The 25272-nt window shown below is 44.4% G+C and overlaps 1 protein-coding gene across 2 annotated transcripts in view; it reads right to left on the minus strand.

Annotated features, from left to right (window-relative positions):
* Nucleotides 1–1989: 1989 nt before the first annotated feature.
* The window catches only part of ZNF592 (zinc finger protein 592), a 42734-nt gene continuing 19451 nt past the window's right edge, over nt 1990–25272 (minus strand). For both annotated transcript variants that reach the window (XM_033166627.1, XM_033166628.1), the window contains exons 3-9: nt 18641–18819; nt 16105–16281; nt 13678–13837; nt 11283–11546; nt 9563–9675; nt 5714–5849; nt 1990–4228 (exon numbers count right to left, since the gene is read on the minus strand). In XM_033166627.1, coding sequence (XP_033022518.1) covers nt 3734–4228; nt 5714–5849; nt 9563–9675; nt 11283–11546; nt 13678–13837; nt 16105–16281; nt 18641–18819 — 1524 coding nt within the window. In that variant the 3' untranslated portion in view covers nt 1990–3733. The remainder of the gene's footprint in view (nt 4229–5713; nt 5850–9562; nt 9676–11282; nt 11547–13677; nt 13838–16104; nt 16282–18640; nt 18820–25272) is intronic.

Genomic DNA, 25272 nt, shown 5'->3' on the forward strand with positions numbered 1-25272 from the left:
TCGGTTCGAGGAACTGGCTTTATGGAGGAACAATACACAATGCAGTATTATGCTAAGAAGACATATGCAGTATTGGAAATAATTTCTCTAAAGCAGTGTATTAGTCCTGGTTGAGATTATTGCATCAGGCTTATTTTTTTAAAAAATGGGAGATTATGTTGGAACAAAAACAAGAGTGTCTTGGGACTGTTTAACCTGACTTAATGCAGCACACTCATATGTCACTCATGTTAGACTCATGCCGTAAGACTCTTGATGGTTTTGCTGTAACAGACTGCTGGATATCATATTGGAGAGCATTGCCATTTTGGTTCATAGCCGGAGCTAATGCAGATTTCTTTTTGGAAAGGGCATATACTGCACAAGGGTCATGAGTTTGCCTCTGGAACACTAAATGCGTATCTAATATTCAGATGCACATGTAACTGCATAAGAAACCCAAATTATTGGCTGGAGAGGGATCATGTTTCCAATTGCACAACCTCATATTTACTGGGGAGCAAGGATAAGCTGATATTGGCAGCCGTTAAATCCGACAGAAGCATTCAGATGCTAGCTCTGACAAGTCATCCTCTCCTCAATTTGCTAGTAAATATTTCTAGATTTTATTGCACTGGAGATGTAATCTGGTGGCATTAAAGTAATCTGGTGGCAATGAAATTCAGCTGAGCCTTCCCAATTGTTGAATGTTGGCAAGCTGCAATCCTATACACTTAGGTAAAGGTAAAGGGGCCCCTGACCATTAGGTCCAGTCACGGACGACTCTGGGGTTGCGGCGCTCATCCCGCGTTACTGGCCGAGGGAGCCGGCGTACAGCTTCCAGGTCATGTGGCCAGCAGGACTAAGCCGCTTCTGGCGAACCAGAGCAGCGCACGGAAACGCCGTTTACCTTCCCGCTGGAGCAGTACCTATTTATCTACTTGCACTTTGACGTGCTTTCGAACTGCTAGGTTGGCAGGAGCTGGGACCGAGCAACGGGAGCTCACCCCGTGGCAGAGATTCGAGCTGCCGACCTTCTGATCAGCAAGCCCTAGGCTCTGTGGTTTAGACCAGTGTTTTTCAACCACTGTTCCGTGGCACACTAGTGTGCCGCGAGATGTTGCCTGGTGTGCCGTGGGAAAACTACTTTATATATAGTCAATATAGGCACAAAGTTAATTTTTTTAACATTTTCTAATGGTGGTGTGCCTCGTGATTTTTTTCATGAAACAAGTGTGCCTTTGCCCAAAAAAGGTTGAAAAACACTGGTTTAGACCACAGCTCCACCCGCGTCCCACAACACCACCTATACACTTACCTGGGAATAAAGCCCACTGAGCACAGCAGAACTTACCTTTTGAGTAAAACATGCATAGGATTACACTGCTAGAAAATGGCAAAGGAGGGTGGGAGAAAACCGGGACACAACATAAAAGTGCTAAAAGCAGCAAGTGACAGGATCAGATTGCACACCACGCACTTATTGTGCTACTAGACCCACGGGAGACCTTCTCATGCGGCAAATTTCATAAAACAAGAGAAGGCAAGAGAACAGTCTCCTTAGTATAGTGGTACCTCAGGTGGCAGACACAATCTGTTCCGGGGTGCCGTTCGCACCCCAAAAAGTCCGCACCCCGAGCGGCGATAGCGCGCATGCGCAAAAGTGCAGAACGCTTCTGCGCATGTGCAGACCACGCGGAGCTCTTCTGCGCATGCAGTGAAACCCGGAAGTAAACACTTCTGGGTTTGTCGTTCGCAACCTGCAGCGAACGCAACACGAGGTAGGACTGTAATAGTTGATAATTAAGATCCAAAGTCCTTGCTGGAGGGATATCACGAATTACATGAATTACTGCCGTGAAAGGAACTGCCTGCCTATGACCCCAGTCATGGCCCCCCAAACCCTGAACTCAGGAGGGTGGCGAAGGCACCGTTGCTTCCTTAAGGGAGGGCTTGCTGCCCCGCACATGGGAGAACCACAGCATTAGAGAATGGAGCCTGGCAGCGACACATTGTTAGATGGTTTTATTTGAAATACTTTGAAGTAAACATTATAGCAAGGCACAAATGCCACTGCAGATTAAATAGATATGTGATGGCTTGGGAGGGACACCCCCCCCTCCCCACCCCCTGCTATTGTTACTATAGCTAGGCTACCTTGTAAAACATTCCCTAGGCTAAAATGTACACAGTATCAAAAAATACAAAGGGTTTTTATCAAAACACATTTCAGACGAGAAAGTGAGCGATTCAAATGCAATAAGATAAATAGGTTTTTTTTCCTTTTTTAAATTATTTATAGTAAACAATGAGCAGGGTTCAGACTCAAAACATAAAAACCGTATAAAAAAAGTTAAGTATTACACAAAGCATGAGGATAAGCACAGGTGAGGGGGGAGGGAACGGCACAGACGGGGGAGGCGAGTCAACGCAAGTGTGGAAAGGAAAACTCCAGAATCAGTTCGGCCAATTGAGCAATGGTTGGAGGGGCAGGGAAGAGATATAATGTAGTTCCTCAAGAGCAGGAGCACTTGGAAGAGCGACGAGGCAGGGAGATCTCTTGGAGCAAGCGTCTTCAGCACCAACCAATTTCTTGCCCTCACTTTGCTGGGCAGGCGGCCGGCCATGCTATACCTGGCAGCTGGATATGTCAACAGACAAGGCAGACTCTGCTTCCTTGAATACTGCTTCTCCTGCAGCACCCTTTTCACATGATTGAAATTCTTACGGGACGATCCTGCTCTGGCTGATACAGCAAGAGAAGGAACCAAACACAGGCAGAGCAATATGCTAAGCTTACAAGGAGGGAGAATCTTGAGACTCTGGGCCGGATCACACAGGGCCTGAATGGGCAGCTTAGGCATGAAAGACAACGCGGGAGCAAAACCTCTAGTGTAGACATTTAAACGTGCAGAATTTTATCACGTAAGCAACCCAATTCTTATTTAAATGTCGTATGCCCACCGAGAAAAAGGTATCCTGCAGTCTATCATATATATATCACTAATACTCCCAGGCTAGGTATGTGCATGTGGGGTAATTAGCGCAAGCTTGTACTCTGGCTTGCAATAAGCTCCAGCACAACCTGGCCCAGTTCTGAACACAGGAGAGCTCCAATTGGGGCCTTGTTGAAGTTGTGGTTGATTATTGTATAAACACACAAACTCCATTTGTGCAAAATTTAACCCACGTAAGGTGAATGTTTAGTGGCACCGAATCTCTCCTAGGAAAAAAAAAAAGACCAATTTTGTTTTTGTGTTCTGGGTGGGTGGGGAACCAGACTCATGATTTTAGGGAAGGAAAGCCTCTGTGGATTCACATCTCAAGAGAAAAAGAGTTGACGCAGGCTTTGCAGCCCAGACACAATGCCTGGAAGGCTTGGACAAGGAACTTAAGTGGAAGGCAATGTTTGTTATGAAAAAAAGAATTGTTGGCTGAGGCCTTCAGTGGGACAAGAGTGGCCCTGCTGTTCCTGGAAAAGGGGTGGGGGGAGAGACACACACACAAAGCAGAAAAGTGCTCCTGACCCTGAAGGTTCAGACATGGTTCATCTGGACACCCTCATCACATTCTACTTCCCCCTCTCATAATTGTTACATATTCAGTGCTACAGAGACGGTGGCAGTTTGCCGTTTTGATTTCCCTTCCTAATTAAAGTGAATGGAATGCCACGCCCATTCCATGAAATGAACAGCGTGTTTAAGAACCCCACCCCCCCTCCAACCAACATTTAGAGTGAGGCAAAACACGCTCTTTAAATATTTGGAGATTCTGGATGTTTGTTCTGCGTGCCGGGCTCTCCTGCATCACAGGGCGCGGGGCCACCCTCCGAGTCTCGGCTCTTTGAACCACCTCCTTCCTCATCCACAGTGTTCAGCTTGCCATTTGGCTCCGCAAGTCCATTCTCGCACGTCTCCATTTGCGGAGCCTCCTTTTCAGAATCTGGCTCAGGCTCGGGCTCCTCCTGTTCCTCCTCCGGATCTTTCACTTTATGAACAATGAAGAGGTGCCTGTTCAGAGAGATGTGAGACGTGTAGCACAAGCCACAGAGCTGGCACTGGTACGTGGAGCTGTCTGTCTTGTGCCGAGGTATGTGTTCCAGAAATTCACTCTCCGCGGCCGTCGCAAATCCACACTTGGCACACTTCCAGTGTGCCTTCAGTTTTTTTGCTGGTGGATCTTCAGATCCCGATGCCGTAGTTTCCATTTGGTCCAAACCGCCTGCAGATACCCTCTTTGGATATTTTGCCTAGGAAATGAACACATGGCTTTAATGCGCCAATCAGCACCGTAAGACAACGTTCCCGCCCACCATGGGTGCACTGCGAATACAGAGAGAGAGATCCCCAAAGGGCTTATTTTCCCAACCAGGAGCCCTCCAGATGCTGTTGGACCACAACTTCCATCGGACCCACCCACCATGGCCAATGCTCAGGGATGATGGGAGCCCAACAAGACCTGGAGAGCATTCGGTTCGGGAAGGCTGCCATAGGGTATCACGAAACAAAATAAAAAAAAATCCTTCCAGTAGCACCTTAGAGACCAACTAAGTTTGTTATTGGTATGAGCTTTCGTGTGCATGCACACTTCTTCAGATACACAGGGTATCACATCCATGTCCCCTTCCCTGGCCTCCTCGCTTAGCAAACCAAGCCATTATGTGACAGCAGAAGCCTGTGCACAACTCCTGTATCCCTGATCAAGCCTCCTGCCTGGTCAAGGAACATGCTACGCCCACAGTGGCCTTGCACAGTGCTTTCATCATGATGTGTGTGTGTGGGGAGGAGCAAGAGCACACACACAAAAAATCTCTATTACGCCCTATGAAGAGCAGATCCCTTCAGATGTGGGTGCTGTACTCACAGTGGACCAGACCAGGCCATAGACCACTGCCCAGATCTGATCTCTATATATGCATGGGATGGGAAGCATGTGGCCTTCTGGAGGTTGCTGGACTGTAGCTTCCATCCTCCCTGACCACTGGCTAAGTTTAATAGGAGTTGTGGTCCAATAACTGACAGACACACAAATGCAATGGAGCAGCGTTTTGGGAGGAGACGGGAAGAAAGATTTAGCAACTGCTGCCACCAATGCTTTGCATAAAAAGGAGTAAAGCTGCTGGAAGTGGATGCTCCTTCCTGTTATCACTAATTGTATTAATTGCCTGATCTGCATTTCATTGTCCTCCATGGGGAAAATTCTCTGTCCCATCTCTAACGATGCCAAAAGAAGTGTGCATGCACACGAAAGCTCATACCAAGAACAAAGTTAGTTGAAAGAATTTTTTATTTTGTGATGCCAAAAGATGTCCAACATGACCTGCCACCATCTCCCTAGAAGCCTTTAATTTCTCCTCACATTCTGCCTGGTTATCTTCAGTTTAATTACTCTTTTAGTCCGGATTATAATTTAAGTTTCTTCAGTGCACAGGATTGCAATTTAACAAGGAAACAAGACAAGAGCTAATTTATAAGAGACATGTGCTCAGAGGATAGAGGAACTAGATGGGACTGAAACTACCCACATTTTTAATGGGAGATCTAGCAGTTCCTCCAAGAGATTCAGTTTTGTATATATATCTATACAGAATTCAAATCCTGATGGAAAGAAAAAGCTGAAAATGAATTCCACAGGCCACACAAGGAGGACAGTTCTTGAAGGAGGCCGCAAAACTGGGGAGGGCAAGATCTTGAGATAGAATTACATATTATTTAAGAAAAACATGGTAGATTACTTTTGTCAAGTCTTCTGCCGGAGCTTTGGTTTTGGATATCTGGGAAAGGTCTGGGTTTTTGATGCCGTGCATGAGGCTGATGTGGCTCTCTAGCATAGACAGCTGAGGAAATGTCTGGATTTCATCTGTGCAGTACCTTAAAAATACAAAGCAAAATAGTATCATGATATAAGTAGTATTTCTTTTGGAAAACACTTTTATTAGATTTTGGTAATGCAGGTGTCTATACAAATATATAGGTAGAAAAGGGTAAAAAGGAATAAAGATAAAATATGCAATATAAAAATAATAAAAGGAGCAAACAGATTCATGAAAAAGAAAAGGTGTTATATCACAAGTTAAAGAGAGGATAAACACGGTTCTTCCACAAATCTGACATTTTTAAGGATGCCAAGAAGTTAACCCCAAATCTCCCTGCATAATGGAAGCATGAGCATTATATCAGTAGCATTCTGCCTCTCATCCCTTACCTATTCTTCCACTTGTCTGTTGGCTCCCCACAACTATCAATATTTTGATTGAAAGTTTCTTGGGGCATGCACCTTATCTTTCTGCTTATGCAAGTAGCTCAAAAATGGACATTTTTGTTTTGCTTCTGTAAGGTTTTCAGTGGCTGCTCATGAGTAACCAGCCTGACGCTGAGGTTTCTGAAACTAGGTTTCTTTATTGTGCAAATACGTACAGTGCAGCTATAAAAAGACGTCCAGCTCATCCTTCCGGAGTCCGGGAATGACCCCTTCCAGTTCTTTGCCCAGCATAAAAGCCGCGGGATGCGGAACTCCCCCCTCCCCCCTCTGCGTCTCCCCCCCCTGCGCAAGTGGGGAGACGGAAGAGGTGCCTCCCCTCCAGCCTCTGCTTGGTGCGCAGGCTCTCTTTCCCTGTCAGAGCCCTGACTCCTACTTCCCAGTCCCATCTCTCCCTCCCCACTGCCTTCCCCACTGGAGGAAGATGAATTGCTCAGCAGTTGAGGCAGGGGCTCGCAATACTGATAAAGCCCCGGCAACTCCTTGCCTTGAGACGAGGGCAGCCCCCTGACAGCTTCAGTTGACAGCCATCAAGCCACCTGCACAAATAACCCATTCCAGTTCTGCGCCCCCTCAAATGGTTTCAAATGTATTATTATTATTATTATTATTATTATTATTATTATTATTATTATTTATCATCCATCACCAAAAGATCACAGGGTGGTTTACATTTTAGAAACACAAAAATACCTATCATAATAAGAAGAGAAACAATAATATATTGGGTGACATGAGGCCTCTCAAACATTTTTTCCTTCTTAGTTATTATAAAAGACCAAAAGCAATCTATGTATACATTCACTTCCAAGAGCCTATTTCTATTTCTATTCCAGCAGCCCCATAGCAAACCTGGCCCCTTTTACAGCTCTTCTCTGTACAATGGCAAAGGAGAACAACTGCTTCCCTTTTAGAGAATCAATATGTAATTTAAAAAAGAATCAAGCGAGAGCAGAATCTGTTTTGTCTGTGAGGGAAATGTCAACATTTGTGCCCACATTAGAACTTTCAAGACTAAATTGCCAGGTGTACTTGTACAACAAAATGTGCTGTGTATCAGTGAAAGTCACATTCCTGCTCAGAATCAGAGTCTCCTTGGTCATGGATGCCATGAGAAGACGTGTCACATTTGTGTAATACAGCATTATAAAATCATAAATACAAACCTTAACATGCGAGTCTGTTACTAAAGGTGATCATGAAAGGACTGGATGTCAGTATTTTATGCACAGTTGTTCAACTAGCAAAATGTTGGTGTTTAAATAAATTTATTCATCAAAATAATAATATTGCAATACTTTCAGAGCATGCATCATTTTACAGAGTTACATTGGAGGCTACACTTTTGCAGTTAGCAGTCACCTGTAGACTTACAGGAAATGTATTTAGTGGTTTGTCTCATTTGTGTCCTCACCTTTCCCTTCAAATTACTAAGACTAGTCTCTCATTTCATCCACATAACCACCCTGGGAAGGAGGCTAGGCTGAGAGGCAGTGATTTGTTCAAGGTCAGCTTCATGACTTTGAACTTGGATCTCCCACCACCAAACCAGGCAGTCTAGCCACTAGGTAAAAAGGTAAAGGACCCTAGGATAATGATGATGATGATGATAATGATGATGATAATAATAATAATAATAATAATAATAATAATAATAATAATCATCTATTAAACATTAAAAGCTTCCCTAAACAGGGCTGCTTTCAGATGTCTCCTAAAAGTCTGGTAGTTGGTTTTCTCTCTGACATCTGGCGGGAGGGTGTTCCACAGGGCGGGTGCCACTACCGAGAAGGCCTCTGCCTGGTTCCCTGTAACTTGGCTTCTTGTAGCGAGGGAACCGCCAGAAGGCCCTTGGCGCTGGACCTCAGTGTCCGGGCAAAACGATGGCGGTGGAGACGCTCCTTCAGGTATACTGGACCAAGGCCGTTTAGGGCTTTAAAGGTCAGCACCAACACTTTGAATTGTGCTCTGAAACGTACTGGGAGCCAATGTAGGTCTTTGAAGACCGGTGTTATGTGGTCTCGGCAGCCGCTCCAAGTCACCAGTCTAGCTGCCGCATTCTGGATTAGTTGTAGTTTCCGGGTCACTGGTTCAGTCCACTCAAAAGTGACTATGGGGTTGCGGCGCTCATCTCGCTTTCAGGCCAAGGGAGCCAGTGTTTGTCCACAGAGAGCTTTCTGGGTCATGTGGCCAGCATGACTGAACTGCTTCTGGTGCAACGGAACATCGCAACAGAGGCCAGAGTGCACGGAAACACCGTTTACCTTCCTGCTGCAGCAGTACCTATTTATCTACTTGCACTGGTGTGCTTTTGAACTGCTAGGTTGGCAGAAACTGGGAGAAATCAACAGGAGCTCACCACCGTTGCACGGATTCGAACTGTCAACCTTCCAATCAGCAAGCCCAAGGGGCTCAGTGGTTTAGACCACAGTGCCACCCGCTCCCCTGCTGTGGACTATGCGGCATCAATATGGCAACCCATGGGGAGCTGAGGTGTGCCAGGTTGCCCAAGGAGGTGTGAAGCAGCCCAGGTTGGAGATGGTCAACAACCAATTAACCCCTGTGTTGCAAACCCTTGAACTGCAACAATGAAAGGCAACACGTTGACCAATAAACAATAAAGGCACTAATTCATTAAACATAACAAACATCCCATAATACAGGACCCCATACTTTTGTAAAGATGGTTCCTAACACAAAAGTCTCTGAAAGTAATATAAGGCGTATAAGTCTTTTAAGAGATCACTATGATTAATGTACGTCTGGCGAAGCAATGATCAGTCTCAGGATGCACGTAGATTCACGTGGAGAGGTGCCAAGGTGACCGTGTGGAGACAGTGATCCGGATAATCACACGGTTTCGAAAATAATCTTCCTCAGCACGACTATAAAGAGAATGATGTATTGTTTATTGGTCAACGTGTTGCCTTTCATTGTTTCAGGTTGGAGCTGGAGCAGGTAGAAACTCCCGTGCTGATCAGTAGTGGGACTGTGCCTGTGAATAGCCACTGCAGCCTTACCTGGGCAAGACAGCGAAATCCAGACTCTAACCACTACACCACACTGGCTCCAGCAAGGTTAATATAAAAGGAACTACGCATTCTACATTTGCTTAGATACAGCCCAGTGCTTGCATCATTAATGCCTAACGTGCTGTAGTCTTATCGTGGAATCTAGCTGTGAAACCTAAAAATGTACCTGAGCTAGTGCAAGATCCTTTGTTCTTAGCTATGCCCTAAAAAGCCTTAGACATGGCCCATTGCAAAGCACTTTCTTAGCCTGGAAGACTCATAGAAATTTTCAGGAAAACAAGCTGTGTACTCACCAGCAGGTGTAAACTTTCTTTGCTGTGTCATGGTTATTGCGTACGTGTCTGTGCAGACTATTGGAGGCGTTGAATGACCGCTCACACTGCCGGCAGGGATATCTTTTCACATTCTATGAAAGGAATGGGAGTGTTAGTTCTTTATATATATATATATATATATATATATTGATATAAAATCTTTATTTTATTTCCAAATAGTTTACAAAATTTTACAAATTTTACAAATTCACAATGCAAACATTAAAGGAAACAATTTACATTGCAAACAATAAAAGAAAAGAAAGAAAGAGGAAATTACAAAAAAAGAAAAAAGAAACCAAAGAAAGAAATAACAGAAGAAAAAAGGTAAATTATTGTTAAAGTTACAATAATCAACTTCCATCGCTGCATTTCACTGCCTACACTTGTCTGAACATTTTTGCCATTCTTCCCTTCTACATCAAAATTACCATAAATCAACTTTAATCACTATTCTAGACATAACCAAAATCTTTCTCTTAATCCTTGTTTACTCAAATATTCATTAAAACACTTCCATTGGTCTTGAATTATCTTTTTTGGCTTTTGTTTTATTATATTGGTCAGCTTTGCCGACTCCAGATATTCCGCTAACTTACTCAGCCACTCTTTCTTGGTTGGGATGTAGTTATCCTTCCAATGCTGGGCTATTAATGTTCTCGCCGCGGTTGTCGCGTACAGGAAAAAATCCACTTTCTCTTTGGGTATATCCCCATTAACTATTCCTAGTAAGTATGATTCTGCTTTCTTACTATGTGCTGTTTTTATTATTTTTTTAATTTCTTCATGGATTAGTGTTAGTTCTGACAGCAAGAATGAGCTGCCTCTTTTTTGGTCTTGATCTGTGCAAAAGAATCCACACAATCTAGATTCGTGTACTAGCATCTATAATGCATCTGCCTGTATCCTTGATCTGACAAAATGTACTTTTGTGAAACATGGTAAACACATTTAAGAGTCCTGGCTGATTGTGGCCCTTAGGTGTGCATTTCCCAAGGGGCTACAGAGAGTCGCTGTGCTCACCACAGAGATATGCAATTGACCTGCTACAAACATGTCTCTCTTGTAGCATAAAAAGCAGCCCTTGGCCACAAACCTGATTAAGCTTGCCTTGCGCCAGTTCCCCATCTGCAGAATGGGAATGTTCATTATCTAATTTATAAGATTTTTGTGGAGAAGAATCCAGGTAATGCTTATGCATTTGCAGTCAATTCAGTTTCAGAAAGATATGGTCTTAAAAGGGGAACACATGGAGAGAAAGAAAGAATCATACTCTGAAGCTTATCTCTGATGCTGCCATAGGAATGCATAGACCCAAAAGAAAGAAGCGTCTACCAGGCTCTCACCCTGCTATAAGGTTTATGTAATAAGCAGCAGCAATTTTATTTGTTTAGCTGTAAGCTATAACAAACATTAAAAGGTATGCTATGAGGTTTAGATTAGATTTGCACATTGCTTCTTATTAAGAAGGTCCTGAAATAATTTTCAAACAAAACAAAACAAAAACAGAACAATAAACTCCACTTAACCATTATTAAAAACAGATGCAACAGTACAGCCGTATCATTGGTGCTGCCTAAATGTGCAGGAAAACAAAAAATTGTTGCCCTGGAGCTCAAACAATGACAGGCCGGCTGCTGAAGAGTTTGAGATGAATCCTGTGGGAAAGGGGAACAAAATATAGCCCCCAGAGCCTTACCTTTCCATGGCTTTTCCTCATATGGGACACATAGGTTTCTCGGTCAGGGATGCACTGCGAACACTCCCGACATGTCCAACTGCAGGGTTTTGGCTTGGGTTTTGATTCTGGGCTCGTCCCTTTTGTGGGCAAAGAGGTCTGGGAAGTACCATTGATTACTGACAGCTCCTTCGATGCTGGAAGAACGTTGCTGTTAGTTGCTGTCTCTGTCTTCTGTCGGAAGCTAGCAAGATCTTCAGGGTTCTCAGGGACTCCATGGACGCTCTAATGAACAAAAACAAAAAAACCAAGCCTCGGCATTAGAGCAGGGCAAAGGAAATTTGCGTATATCCCTAAAATAGCAGGAAACCGCTCTGCTTAACAAAAACATATCATTTCCCACCTCCTTCTGTTTTATACAGCCCAGGACTAAGACAGAGATTATATCCATAGCCAATAGGCTATGTTAACGCTATTGCGATGTGATTCATTCCATCAACACAGTGAGAAACTATGCACTTAACTTTAAATTATAACAGAACAGCATGTGTGTTTGCAGCAGACTTAAGACTGAATTCACAGTTTGGAGGATTGTGAAAAAGTGCTGCTGCTGTAGGGTGCTTCCTCCTCTGCCTGTGTGCAGCACGTTATGGTTTGATCAAACCAAGTAACAGTTTGCAGATACGTCTGAACTGGCAAACTACAGCTTGAGCAAGCCCTCCAAACTGGGATTGCAAATCCTAGTTTGGAATGCTTGATTGAGGGAAAAGGGAGTGTGAGAGCACAGTGTTTGTTCATAATCCTCAATACCCACATCAGGCTTGGCCCAAGGATGTAATTTGGGGAAACTGCAACCCTGGTTTGTACTCAATTAAACTTTGAACCAATGCAATGTTGCAGGGTGCATGTATATGTGCATGTTTGAATTGAGTCTTGGTGCCCCTCATTCGCAATCCAAGAGTAGGTTCAGAGGATGATTTGTTGAATTTCAACCTCAGATTCCCGTGGCATTTTAAAGAAAACAAATGCATTGTGCCTTGAGCTTCTGTAGACAAGGGTCTACTTTATTGAGACGCTTGACTGAGCTGTATAATCCTTGTATACGTTAGCTGCTGCTAAGGCAAATTGAACAGTGCTGTTTGTAACAATGTCTTCGATACCTGTCAAGAGATGGACACGTTTTTGCTGGCAAAACCAAGATGCCTTTCTAGATAATAAGGATGTGATATTTCTCTCTTGGTAGCATCATGAAAGGCAATGTATGCACAGATAATGAGGGAGATTCTGAATTTTGTCATCTCTCCCTTTGGCAAATGCTGGTGACATAGTCTGAAATCATAATGCCCATGAAAGCTTTTCCTTGAGTACAAGAGTGGCAGGTGGTCACTGTTGCTTTTCAGATAGAAAGACACAGGCAAAATTAAACTAGATGCTGCAGCTAAATCATTCGGCCTCTCCAATACCTGTTTTGAAGAGTGCTTCTGTAAAATATTTTCTTGCTTGTGAACAGCCTGAACGGCAGGAAGGAAAGCAGCCTAGCTTGTAACCCAAGAGGAAGGAACCTGCAGCCCTCTAGACGGTGGATTACAACTTCCACCATTCTTACCATTGGCCTTGTTGGCTGGAACTGATGGGAGTTGGAATCCAACAAGACTTGAGAGTCACAGATTTTGCAGCTCTTAAGTTTTCCAGGGAATTTTGGAGGCATGAAGAGAATTCACATGCCCCCCACACTTATTTATTAGAACAATTTTTATTTTCGCCCTTCAATCATATTCTCAGGGCAATTTACACAAAGAACAATAAAATGGGGGGGAGCATGCATGTGCGTACACAGAAACGCACACATACACAACATGCTAAAAACCCACAAAATTATAAAGCAGCATTAAACAGTTAACAGGCTTAAACCTGCATTTTAAAAGCTTTAGGTAGTATTTGGCACTGAAAGGAGAGCATTCCACAACTGGTCTTCAGGTGCATACTACTCCTGACAGGGGAAGAGTTTCACGTATGGGCAGATGCATATGGAGAATAGTGGCCCTTCAATTACACTGGTCCTAAGCTAGACACTTTGCACTGCGACCAGAAATGAACTGGGAGGCAGTGCAGTCAGTATAGCACCAGTCTCAGTAAGAAATCTAGCTGCTGTAGGTACTTGGACTCTAATGCAATACACTTCTGGGAGGACTGTTTTACACGCAATCTTTGAATTGGTTTTGAGGCTGCTTGTGAGGATATCCACCAGTGGTGGGTAAAGAAAGAAAGAAAGGAAGGGAGGAAGGAAGGAAGGAAGGAAGGAAGGAAGGAAGGAAGGAAGGAAGGAAGGCAGCCGATGTGTTTCATGTAAAGCAATCTCGTTTCTGAAGGCAGAAAAGTGTTCCATGCAGGTATGGTATCCTGTTCAGTCACCAACCTTAACATGCTGCATTAGCTGAAGTTTCTGCATATACACCAGCTGACAATGTGGACACTTGAACACTCCCACCATCAGCCTGTTGGCATTCTGCTGGAAGTGCTCCTGCAGAAGCCTCTTCTTGTTAAAGACCGTCTCACAAGAGCATTTGTAGATCACCCTGGAACAATTGAAAAATGAATTTGCAATGAAAGTTTACTCTAAACAAAGAAACGCCAATGTAGAAAAATTTATCATCATCATCATCATCATAATCATTAATTATTGAAATATGATTATTATTATTATTTATTCAACATATATGAAGGTAAATGGATCCCTGACCGTTAGGTCCAGTCGCGAATGACTCTGGGGCTGTGGTGCTCATCTCGCTTTACTGGCCGAGGGAGCTGCCGTACAGCTTCCGGGTCATGTGGCCAGCATGACTAAACCGCTTCTGGTAAACCAGAGCAGCGCACGGAAACGCCGTTTACCTTCCAGCCGGAGCGGTACCTATTTATCTACTTGCACTTTGACGTGCTTTCAAAATGCTAGGTGGGCAGGAGCAGGGACTGAGCAACGGGAGCTCACCCCGTCGCGGGATTTGAACCGCCGACCTTCTGATCGGCAAGCCCTAGGCTCTGTGATTTAGACCACAGCGCCACCTGTGTCCCTCAACATATATACCACCCCCTTTATCAGAAGATCTCAGGGCAGTGTACAACATTAGAAACCCAACTCCAATAAAATGCCTTGGAAACATGTATTTAACAGGAAACATTGTTGTGATGTCACCTGGAGGGTGGGTCTCAATTCTGTATTGCTTTAAGTGGCTGTTCCCACCAGGAACAGCTTACAGGTGATGGTTAAATCCTGCTCCATTTGGCTGAGCACATCTGTTCCCTCTTTGTAACAGGTGCATATAGCCAAAGGAAGCAGAAGAAAAACACTGAGTCTGCTTGCTTTCACTGTGTGTGCCTGCTCCATGGAAAGAGATGCCTGCAGCAAAAACAGACCTGTCTTAATTCTGCATCACTATATGAAAAAGCCATGCCTCCCAGGGGAGGGGGAGGGAGAAACCGCTAGCGAAGGTGGATCCTTGCAAAGGGGGTTTCCCCATCCCCTTCCTGCGAAGTGTGTGCTGAGCAGAGGTTAAATTCTGCTCCATTTCGCTGCACACAGCTCTCAGGGGGAGAGGGAAAAGAACTGCTTTTGCAAGGATCAGCCTTCCACAAGTGGTTTTCCCCTCTCTCCTGGGAGTTGCAATTTCTCCTTCATGCATTAGCTGGATCTATCTTTGTGTGTGTGTGTGTGTGTGTGTGTGTGTGTGTGTGTGTGTGTTTCAGAAAGCAGGGAGGGGGCTCATTTTAACATTGCTCCAGCATGGACTTTTGACGGGTGGGTGTGTTGCCCACCTGTCAATCATGTGGGGTGCCTCGCTCACCTATCAAATTTGGCCCATGAAGCTAATCCTGATAAGGATTAGGCCCACAGAGCCAAAAACGTTCTCCACTCCTGCTCTAAGTGCTGCTATTTGTTTTAATTTGTAGTTCTCCCCGACAGGCTCTGCCTCAAGCTCCCATTAGCGCTTCTCTAGCAGACAAGAGTTACAAGGCAATTTCACAGAGAAATGGAATCAAAAGGACCTTGGAGGGCATCTATTTCCAATCTCTTGCTCAATGCAGGACCTGAAATCCTGGAAGCAAGCACAGCATTCCCAACAGATGGCTGCCCAACTTAAATATAACCAGTGAAGGAGACCCCGACAGCTCTGCAGACAGTCTGTTCCCACTGTCAAACAACTCTTACCATTGTTTCTCCTCATGGTTCGCCAAAATGGGTTTCTGTGCAATAACCATCCATTGGTTCTAGGATGCCCTCTAGAGAAACACGTAACATCATGCAGCGCACAGGGACTGTCTGTACGCTAACAGATGACAAATCTGCCCTTGCTTCTTTCCAAGTGTGAACAGTCTTAGGAACAGATGGGCTACATAACTAAATATTAAGATCAGGGTGGATTTGATTTAAATCAAAATGATTTAAATCACAATTTAAATCACTAGTCAGTAAGGCTCAGGGCTGATTTAAATAAAAAAAAAATCCGATTCAAATTAAAAAAATCCGATTTAAATCGGATTTTTTTTTATTTAAATCAGCCCTGAGCCTTACTGACTAGTGATTTAAATCAGTTTGATTTAAATCAAATCCACCCTGATTAAGATAACTAGAAAACAAGATTTCTGCCTAACCCTTCATTTCTTTCAAAGAGAAGGTGTGCAGATCCTACTAAAAACTGTCTCCACAACACAGTTTACTGTCTCTCTCTCTCTCCATACAGTTGGGACAACAACATTCTTGTAAGCCCAGTGGGGATGGGCACAGAAGGCAAACTGGATAAAGTAGAGAAGTTGGGCAATACATTTATTTAACCAGGCAGACACTTACTGAGATGTCTTATGAGGTTCTGCAGGGTGCTGACTGGTAATGTGAGCAGTGGTGCTGTCTGCAGACTTGAAGGCCATAGGACAGAACGAACACTTGTGGAAGACTTCACAGTGCTTCTCGTGAATGTGCACTTTCAGCATAGCTTGCGACATGAAGACAACCCCACAGTGAGTGCACCTGGAAAAAAGAGAGACAGAGAGCTAAACTTGAGCTCTGCAAACAAACAAACAAAAAAAATCATAAGCATACACTGAGATTCCTGCAAAAGTTCAGGAAACAAGGACCAACTGAGGTCTGCCTCATTGACCTGGAGAGAGTAGTAAAAGCCACGGCATTTGTAAAATCCACAGCATTAAAGTGTCCCAGGGTGATCGATAATGGTGGTAAAGACAAAAATGGATAAAAAGAAAGAGAAAAAGATAAGACACTCAAAGTCCCAATGAAATGCACACTGAAAATGTTTTAAAACCTCTAGTGATATAGCTGATACTGGACAAAGTTACTCCAATTTGAGGGGTGTTCAAATCAAAATGCAACTGCTGTTAGCCACAAAGGCAAGTAAGCGCAGGACCAAACTTCCTTTCTGTTTATTGCCTGCATTAGCCTGGGCTTCAGTGCTTTTATTCCAAGCAAACCAAGTCGCTTAGGAGTCTGCCAAGCACCCTTTAATTCATGCTGCATTGTTCCACCTAAGCAATAAAAAGTACCGTATTTTTCGCTCCATAGGACGCACTGGACCATAGGGCGCACCTCATTTTTAGAGGAGGAAACAAGGAAAAAATATTTTTCTGGTTTTCCTCCTCTAAAAGCCCTGTTTTTTTGAGGATCAGCTAAAAATTTTGCAGCTTTTTTTGCAAAGGGAAAAGCCCTGGTTTTTTTGAGGATCAGCTAAAAGTTTTACAGCTTTTTTGCAAAGGGGGAAAAGCAAAGTTCCTTTTGCAGAGGGGGGGAAGCAAAGAGGAAATGCCCCATTTTTATGGGGTTCAACTCACATTTCTGAAAAATCTTAAGGAAAGGGAGCAGTTTCAACTGTTTCCAGACAGATAATCTAATCAGCCAGTCACATGTCATGGGGAAACAAACAACCTCCCTCTGCAGCACATTCAACAAAGCAGGGCGGGGCTGAAAGGGAGCCGGGACTTATCTCTCTCCTGATCTCTTGCTGATCAGCTGCTGAGCGGAGTCCTTTCAACACCCCTCTTTCTCTTTGTAAAATAAAAAGCACAATCTGCTTTGGGCCCCTGGGCAATTCAGCTCCAGGGACCACCATTCGCTCCATAAGACGCACAGGTATTTCCCCTTACTTTTCAGGAGGGAAAAAGTGTGTCTTATGGAGCGAAAAATACGGTATTTGGTGCTCCTCTTGCTCTTGCTGCCAAACATCCTGTTTTACATCCATGGTGAGGAAGCTGTGGTCTCTCCAGGTGCTGCTGGACTCGCATCAGCCCCAGCCAACGTGGCCAACAGCCAGTGATGAGGGCAGCTATAGTCCAGAAATTTATATTCTGCTTTCCATGGTAAAAACTATGCTCAAGGAGGCTTACAACATGAAAAAAAATCCATAATTACAAATATTGTCAGAAACAATACATTTAAAAAAAATCAGGAAGTACACAACCAAACTGAACAAGTTCCACATAAAATCACAAGAATATCTAAAAATAAAGATACAAAAAATAAGTATCAATAACAGAAACAAACGCTGCTAAGAACCCCCACCCTAAACAAACACCCAAGAGTCTGTTCAGCAGCCTCAGCTTTTGTAGCTGGAGTCAGTCAGCGTACCACCTTTCCAGGCCAGGTGGGAAAAGGCCTGCAAGGCAGGGAGGGTCTTTCCAGGACTCCCAGCCAAGATGGCCACCGCAAGAGGGCCATAAGTTCCCTGCCTGTAGCATAAAATCAGTATTGCATCTGTACTTCTTCAGTTAAGACACAGAAACACCAAATTTTAGATCAATTCAGTTTCCCCCCTATGGATACTATTTATTTTTAAAATGTCTAATCCACCCTTTATCCAAATGGGAGTGAATAAAAATAAAAATGCAATATATTAATAATAAAAACACCATAGTACCCTCCTTTGCAAGCAACAAAACCGAGAAGCCAGAGAGCGACAGAACTATAAAGCATACAGAGGAAGTAAACTATGTGACAGAATCACGCCATCCCTACTTCATAACCTTTAAGAGGGCTGTGAAAGCCCATCGAAAAAGCCCTGGCATTTGCAGCATTTCCCCCCGTCTTAGCTTGCGTCCTTGCAAGCACGGAAGAACACTCATTGCCAAAGTGTCCATAAAGATGTGCCTCCTGAAGGCACGACGGGAGAAGCACACCTTATCAGCATTTGATATCCTGAAATTGTCGGCCTGTCGGATCACCAAACAAGCTGGCAGCAAAGCTGTGTGGCGTGGAAAGGATTTGATAAGATTTTACGCTCAATTCTCCCTCGCCCCATTCACCCGCGCTCGGTGGGCATTAAATGTCACGACACATCTTCCTCGTGCGCCCCCCACCCACCCCTCAATTCAGCACAAACCTGTAGCCAACTTTGCGCGAGTAGTGAAGGCAGTTCTCCTTGACGTGGGTTTGGAAATAGGCCGACCGGCAAATGGCGCCACACTCTGGGCAGCAATAAGGGGATTTGTGAGCATGGATTCTCTGATGAGCACAGTAACTGCACTTGTTGGGCAACAGCATCTGGCATACTTGACAAGTCTAAAGGAAGAAAAGGAGACGCCACAATTAGCCATTCCTGCTGCACGCTTCACACCGTTTTCCTCCTTCTTTCCGCTACGAGAACTTCTGCCAACAGAACTTCTTGCCTAAATCCTATGCTCTCCCTTTATCGTCTTACCTTTGCCACGCCACTTCTGTGTTCTACAGGGTGCCCATATTACCGCTGGCATTAAATGGTATCCCTACAAATGAGAATTTGGCTTTCTTCGGCAAGTGTTTCCCCCCCAGGGGTGTGTGTGAAAAGAGAGAGAGAGATCTAACATAATGCTTATTCTGCTTTCCAAACACCAGGACCATGTTGTAGTAAAGAGAGCTGTCAGGATTCTCCAGTGACAAGTCGTTCCAATGTCAAGTCCTAATGTACTTACCTGTAGAAAGAATTCTGAGGAAGCACTTCATAGAATCATAGAATCATAGAGTTGGAAGAGACCACAAGGGCCATCCAGTCCAACCCCCTGCCTTAAGCCAGGCAACTGTCTTTCCAAGCCAACTTAACATCAGCACCATGTTTTCTGGCACCTGAGCAAGGGAATTTCAAGGCCTCTCCCAGATCCCCACCCAAAGTGGTCCCTTTTGCAACTGCCATAGTTTATAAGGCCCAGAGTTCAAAAGCAGTGCAGCAATGGACATCCAGATAGCGGGAATTATCAATGCAACTGACTTGGAGCTGGGTACACATGGCTGGGCAAGGATGTGATGATGGTGTTATCTTTGAAGCAGGAAATGAAATAATGGGATTCCAAACACCTCTATTTATTTCTGTATTTAGCATCTGTAGAACACCAACACATTTCATGTCCAGAGTTCTCTGAAGCCAGTGATTAGGGATAAATGTCTCTGGCTTAGCAACCATTTACTGAAAAAGCTTACCAGAGATCTTAGGCTTGGCGGTCTCTCTCCTTGTTTTCTAAAGGGTGCTCTTTTTTTAGCCAACTGGCTCTGCAGATGAAACGATGTGTTGTGGTCCAAACCAACTCCTTCCTTGGGCCTGAACCAGTTTCCACTGTATTTCCTTATGGGTTTGGGAAAGAAGGATCCTCTTGGAGGGTGAAATGCTCTCTCCATCTCCCAAGTGACAAGTCCAACAGGCAACTCATGCTTACAGGCCAGTAGCACAACATCCACTCCTACCATACCCACACGTCTGGATGACTTTGCATATAACCTTCTCCAACATTGGGAAGATAGACCCATACGTCTTATAGACTTTTGCATAGCCATCTTTAACATTATATTGCACTTTGCATATTGCACTTTGAATCAGCACTTTTGATGTTTGAAAGCATATATAGGCTTTGCCTTTGAGGAAATATCCATGTACGCTTTTTGTATGATGACATTGTTAGTTTAGTTCTATATTTAATACATTTCTATCCAGAGATATACACGGTTTTGTATTTTATCTGAGGTACAGATACCGTGACTGTCTGTTGTTGTTTCTCCTCCCTGTGCTGGCTACCTTCTTATGTGAGGTTCTGCAAGCAGCATAAAGGGCACCCCACAGTCTCCAGATCAAGCCATGAGCTGACAATGCCTACAAGTTGTGCCTTTCCAACCACTGTGGGTCACAACCAAGGCAGGTGGCATTAATGGCGAAGCTGTTGTCTCCCAGTTACAAATCCCAAGGAGCTAAGGCAGGGCTGAGAATACACCCAGCTGAATTACAACTCCAAGCTCTCCGTTAACAGGTCATTACAGTAGTACCCCGGGTTACGCACACCCTGTGTTGCGGACGTTCGAGTTGCGAACGCCCGCAACCAGGAAGTGTTTCCGGAGCGCGCGTGACCCCCGGATGCGCAGAAGCGTTCTGCGCACTTCGTGCATGCGCAGAAGCGCTCAAATCGCACTACTTCCAGGTTTTTTTTGGGGGGGGGCCCCGTGCGTTCGTGATACGCACGGCCGCGTTGCGTACCATGACCCGGAACGGATCGCGTGCGTAACCTGGGGTAACACTGTATTTCCCAAACATCCCAAGACTTGCCTCTCCATGTCACTTGGAACTGCAGCATTAGGACAGTACAAGTAGTGCAACACGCCTACCAGCTATAATCTGGTGTCCTCAACCAACATCCAAGTCAAGTCTTTGTATTTGTACACACACAGCATTAATTTACAAGCTGTTGCCATCCACAGTGACCCTCTGGCCTAAACAAATGCTCACGCCTGCAAGCTCAAAATGTAAAACCACCCAAATTTTCAAGAGCTGGAGAACCAAAGAAACAAATCACTTCTGAAGCTTCTCGGGCATCATGCCCATACCCAAACAGTTTGGTTAGTGGCCAGGCTTTCAAGAACTGAACCCGGGATGGCTGTGTCCAAGGGCAGTGACCTACCTACAGCGATAGCCAGGACACCTGAGCACTGCGCAACTAAACTCCTAGAGATATCCTGCAAAAAACATTGATTGGATGGCATTAACTCCAGTTGGCTCTAGCATCTACAGTGGTACCTTGGGTTACGAACTTAATTCATTCCGGAGGTCCGTTCTTAACCTGAAACCGTTCTTAACCTGAGGCGCGCTTTCGCTAATGGGGCCTCCTGCCGCCGTCGCCCGATTTCCGTTCTCATCCTGGGGCAAAGTTCTCAACCTGAGGTACTACTTCCAGGTTAGCGGAGTTTGTAACCCGAAGTGTTTGCAACCCGAGGTACCACTGTACAACCAAAGAAGGCAAGGGTAGATAGTGGACCACTAGCCAATTTGTGGTGAACCTCCTGGCACCTCCTCATTGCTGGGATTCTTGCAGTGAATGCAGTTTGCTATGTGTAGCCTTCTACGATCCAACAAGGCACTTCTTAAGCTAAAATCAGTTGAGTTAGACCTTAACAATTAAAGAGAATCAAAGTACACACTCTTGCTTCTGTGGATCATGAATGACATCAACCAACTCCTGGTCTACACAACAGGCCACACAGTCAGCAATTCTGCTTCCTGGGCCTTCTGTGGTTTAATTCAACCCTAAACGTCTTTCCTTTCTCTGCCCTTGAACTCTTGTCACTCTCCGTCTGCAGTTTCCTGCCTCTCACCAGTCATGGCTATTCTTGAAGCCCATGTCATGGCTTGTTGCCAAGACAGATGATTTGGATTTGACAGAGGATTGTGCCCTGACACTGCAAGACAGCTCTCCTACTGATCATTCCATTTTACTACGTATGTTTCTACACACAAGTTACAGCAATTTCATCAGAGGCCTTATCATTGTCCCTGGAAGACTCGCAATCCAAGTACTGAATGTTTACTAGACTTATGTACATAAGTTTCTATTAATAGCCTCAGCATGGTTTTAAATAGTTACCTATTTATACTTTTATTCTGTGCTTTTAGAAAGCCTTTAGTTATTGTTAATATAACCGGTTATCACACACACTCTAAAAATTTGGACCTTTGGGTCTCTAAACACAGTAAACACTGAAATTCTCCTGATTTGCAAGACAAGTGCAACAGTTTGCCAGTTTGGATGAATCAGGCATATATACCGGTACATAAAACTAACCTGTGGCCCTCCAGATGTTGCTGGACTACAACTCCCACAATCCCACCACTGGCCTCCAACACATCCAGAGGGCTGTACGTTTGTCACCTCTGACATAACCCTATACCAGTTTGTCACTGCATCTGACCCACCCAAATGTCATAAAATATGAACAAAGATTCTGCCCTGTTATGTGTCTACAGAAAACACAAAGAATGACAATGCCTAACTTTACTCCTAGGTTGTGATGTTGGAAATAACAAATTAAAATCAACCAAAGGGGCTCTTTAATGATGGATACTCAAGACAAATTTTCTAACTTTCAGCAGACATAGAATTCCAGCTATAATCATGAAAAAGAAGGCTCATTTAGCCCGGAAATGAGTCCTCCTTTATTGGCATTTTGAAGACACGTCACTTAAGCCACTGTTTGTACCCAAAAGGGTGAACAGGCGTAACGAAGTCACCCAGCTAAAGCTGACATTCGTCCTATTGCCGAAGATCACAGTCAATGGGAAGAATTACTAACAGCAACTCCAGAGATTATGCAAGGAAAATTCAAGAGGTCTAATCAATCTACTGCAGTTCTGAATTAAACTACGCTTCTGATTCAGCAGACTGGATTGTCCCAGAAGAAGAGGATTTGCTGAGTAATTTTGTTAACTTACCAAATAAAGAGCAAGGTGACATTTTCACCAAACTAGCTAAGTTACAGTCCAGGTTGACCCAAAAACAACAGCATGGTGAAACAATTGACAACCAAGCCTTTTGCCCACAAGCTGTTTCTACAAAATGTACCTGTATAGTTAAAAAGAGGGCTACCAGAGGAACTTCTAAGTTTATAGATGCAGAGCTGCAAACTCCTGGTGGCATGACTACGAATTCCTGGCTGAGATATCAGAAATTAGCTCCAAATGAAATAGGTAGTCCTCTCCCGAGAATCCAAAAGGATACAGTACTAACACCGTTGAATGGGTTCCCACTGATAAGAGGAATGGAAGTGTTTTTTAGACAAACGATAAATCGGTATCTCCTGAAGTTTGGGCCACAGCGGTAAAAAGGTAAAGGACCACTGACCATTAGGTCCAGTCGTGTCCGACTCTGGGGTTGCGGTGCTCATCTCGTGTTACTGGCCGAGGGAGGGAGCCAGCGTTCAGCTTCTGGGTCATGTGGATAGCATGACTAAGCCGGTTCTGGCGAACCAGAGCAGCACACAGAAACGCCATTTACCTTCCCGCTGGAGTGGTACCCATTTATCTACTTGCACTTTGATGTGCTTTCCAACTGCTAGGTGGGCAGGAGCTGGGACCGAGCAACAGGGCTCACCCCGTCGCGGGGATTCGAACTGCCGACCTTCTGATGAGCAAGCCCTAGGCTCTGTGGTTTAACCCACAGCGCCACTCGCGTATAGTCATCCCTATATTCAAAAAGGGCCTTACATTTTATCTGGCTAGTTATAGACCAATTAGTTTGCTACCAGTAATTAGCAAATTATATGCAAAGCATCTTTACAATAAGCTAATTGATTGGATAACTGATGAAGCTATTCTTGCCGAAGAGCAAGCAGGATTTAGATGAGGCAGATCCACTATAGAGCACTGCTTTGTACTAGTTCATTTTATAGCTGAGTATGTTAAGAAACCAGGTGGTGTGCTATATGCAGCTTTCATTGATCTGAAAGCTGCATTCGATTCAATCTCTCGAGTAAGACTGTGGGATTAGTTGAACTCTTAAATACAGATAATATATTATTGTTCTTGATTAAATGTCTATATAAAAACACTGTGCTGAAAGTGCGTTGCTCTACAAATGGGCAGCTCACAGGATCTGTACCAGCCACAAAGGGAGTTAAGCAAGGCTGCACCCTAGCTTCCACACTGTTTTAATTATATATAAATGATATTGTCCAGAGTTTAGCATTCCCAGAGTAAGGTAAAGGGACCCCTGACCATCAGGTCCAGTCGTGTCCGACTCTGGGGTTGCGGCGCTCATCTCGCTCTATAGGGCGAGGGAGCCGGTGTTTGTCCGCAGACAGCTTCCGAGTCATATGGCCAGCATGACTAAGCCGCTTCTGGTGAACCAGAGCAGTGCACGGAAACGCCATTTACCTTCCAGCCGGAACGGTACATATTTATCTACTTGCACTTTGACGTGCTTTCGAACTGCTAGGTTGGCAGGAGCTGGGACCAAACAATGGGAGCTCACCCCGTGGCAGGGATTTGAACTGCCGACCTTCTGATCAGCAAGCCCTAGACTCTGTGGTTTAACCCACAGCACCACCTGGGTCCGTATCATGCCCCTAAATTGGCCACAGAAGCCATCTCTATATTATTATACGCAGATGATGCGGTACTTCTATCTCAAACAAAAGTGATCCTAAGAAGATTGATGAGGGCATTCTCAGGATACTGCCAAAGAGAACAGCTGGCTGTGAATTACAAGAAAACTGAATTCATGGTGTTTTCAAGAAACTATAGGGCTCATAGATGGCATGCAGATAATCAGTTGATCAAACAAGTTAAAAGTATTTAAATACCTCAGCCTTATTTTTCAGTCAATAATCTAGTAATTATTTAGTTCTGTCTCAGTACTTGCCAAATTCCTCCTGCGTCACACCTAAAGACTGCTATAAACTGCGGACGTGGAAGCAACAGCCCTGCTCCCAGCTTTTTCTTCCCATCCTCCCATCTTGCTTAACATTCTTTCCGATAAAGAGTTCTGAAGTACTGGAAAGCTTCCTCACTATTCTGGGCAATGTCCTAACAGAACTACTGACCAACTGTGGGTTCTCAGTTTTTCCTTTATTTGTCTTCCTTGTAACAGGCATAGTCCCATGTTTTGGGACTACAACTCCCATGATCCCTAGCTAACAGGACCACTGTTCAGGGATGATGGGAATTGTAGTCCCAAAACATCTGGAGGGCCGAGTTTGCCTATGCCTGCTCTATAATCTATTGCTTGA

Source organism: Lacerta agilis, chromosome 13, assembly GCF_009819535.1.
Source record: "Lacerta agilis isolate rLacAgi1 chromosome 13, rLacAgi1.pri, whole genome shotgun sequence".
Lineage (NCBI taxonomy): Eukaryota > Metazoa > Chordata > Lepidosauria > Squamata > Lacertidae > Lacerta > Lacerta agilis.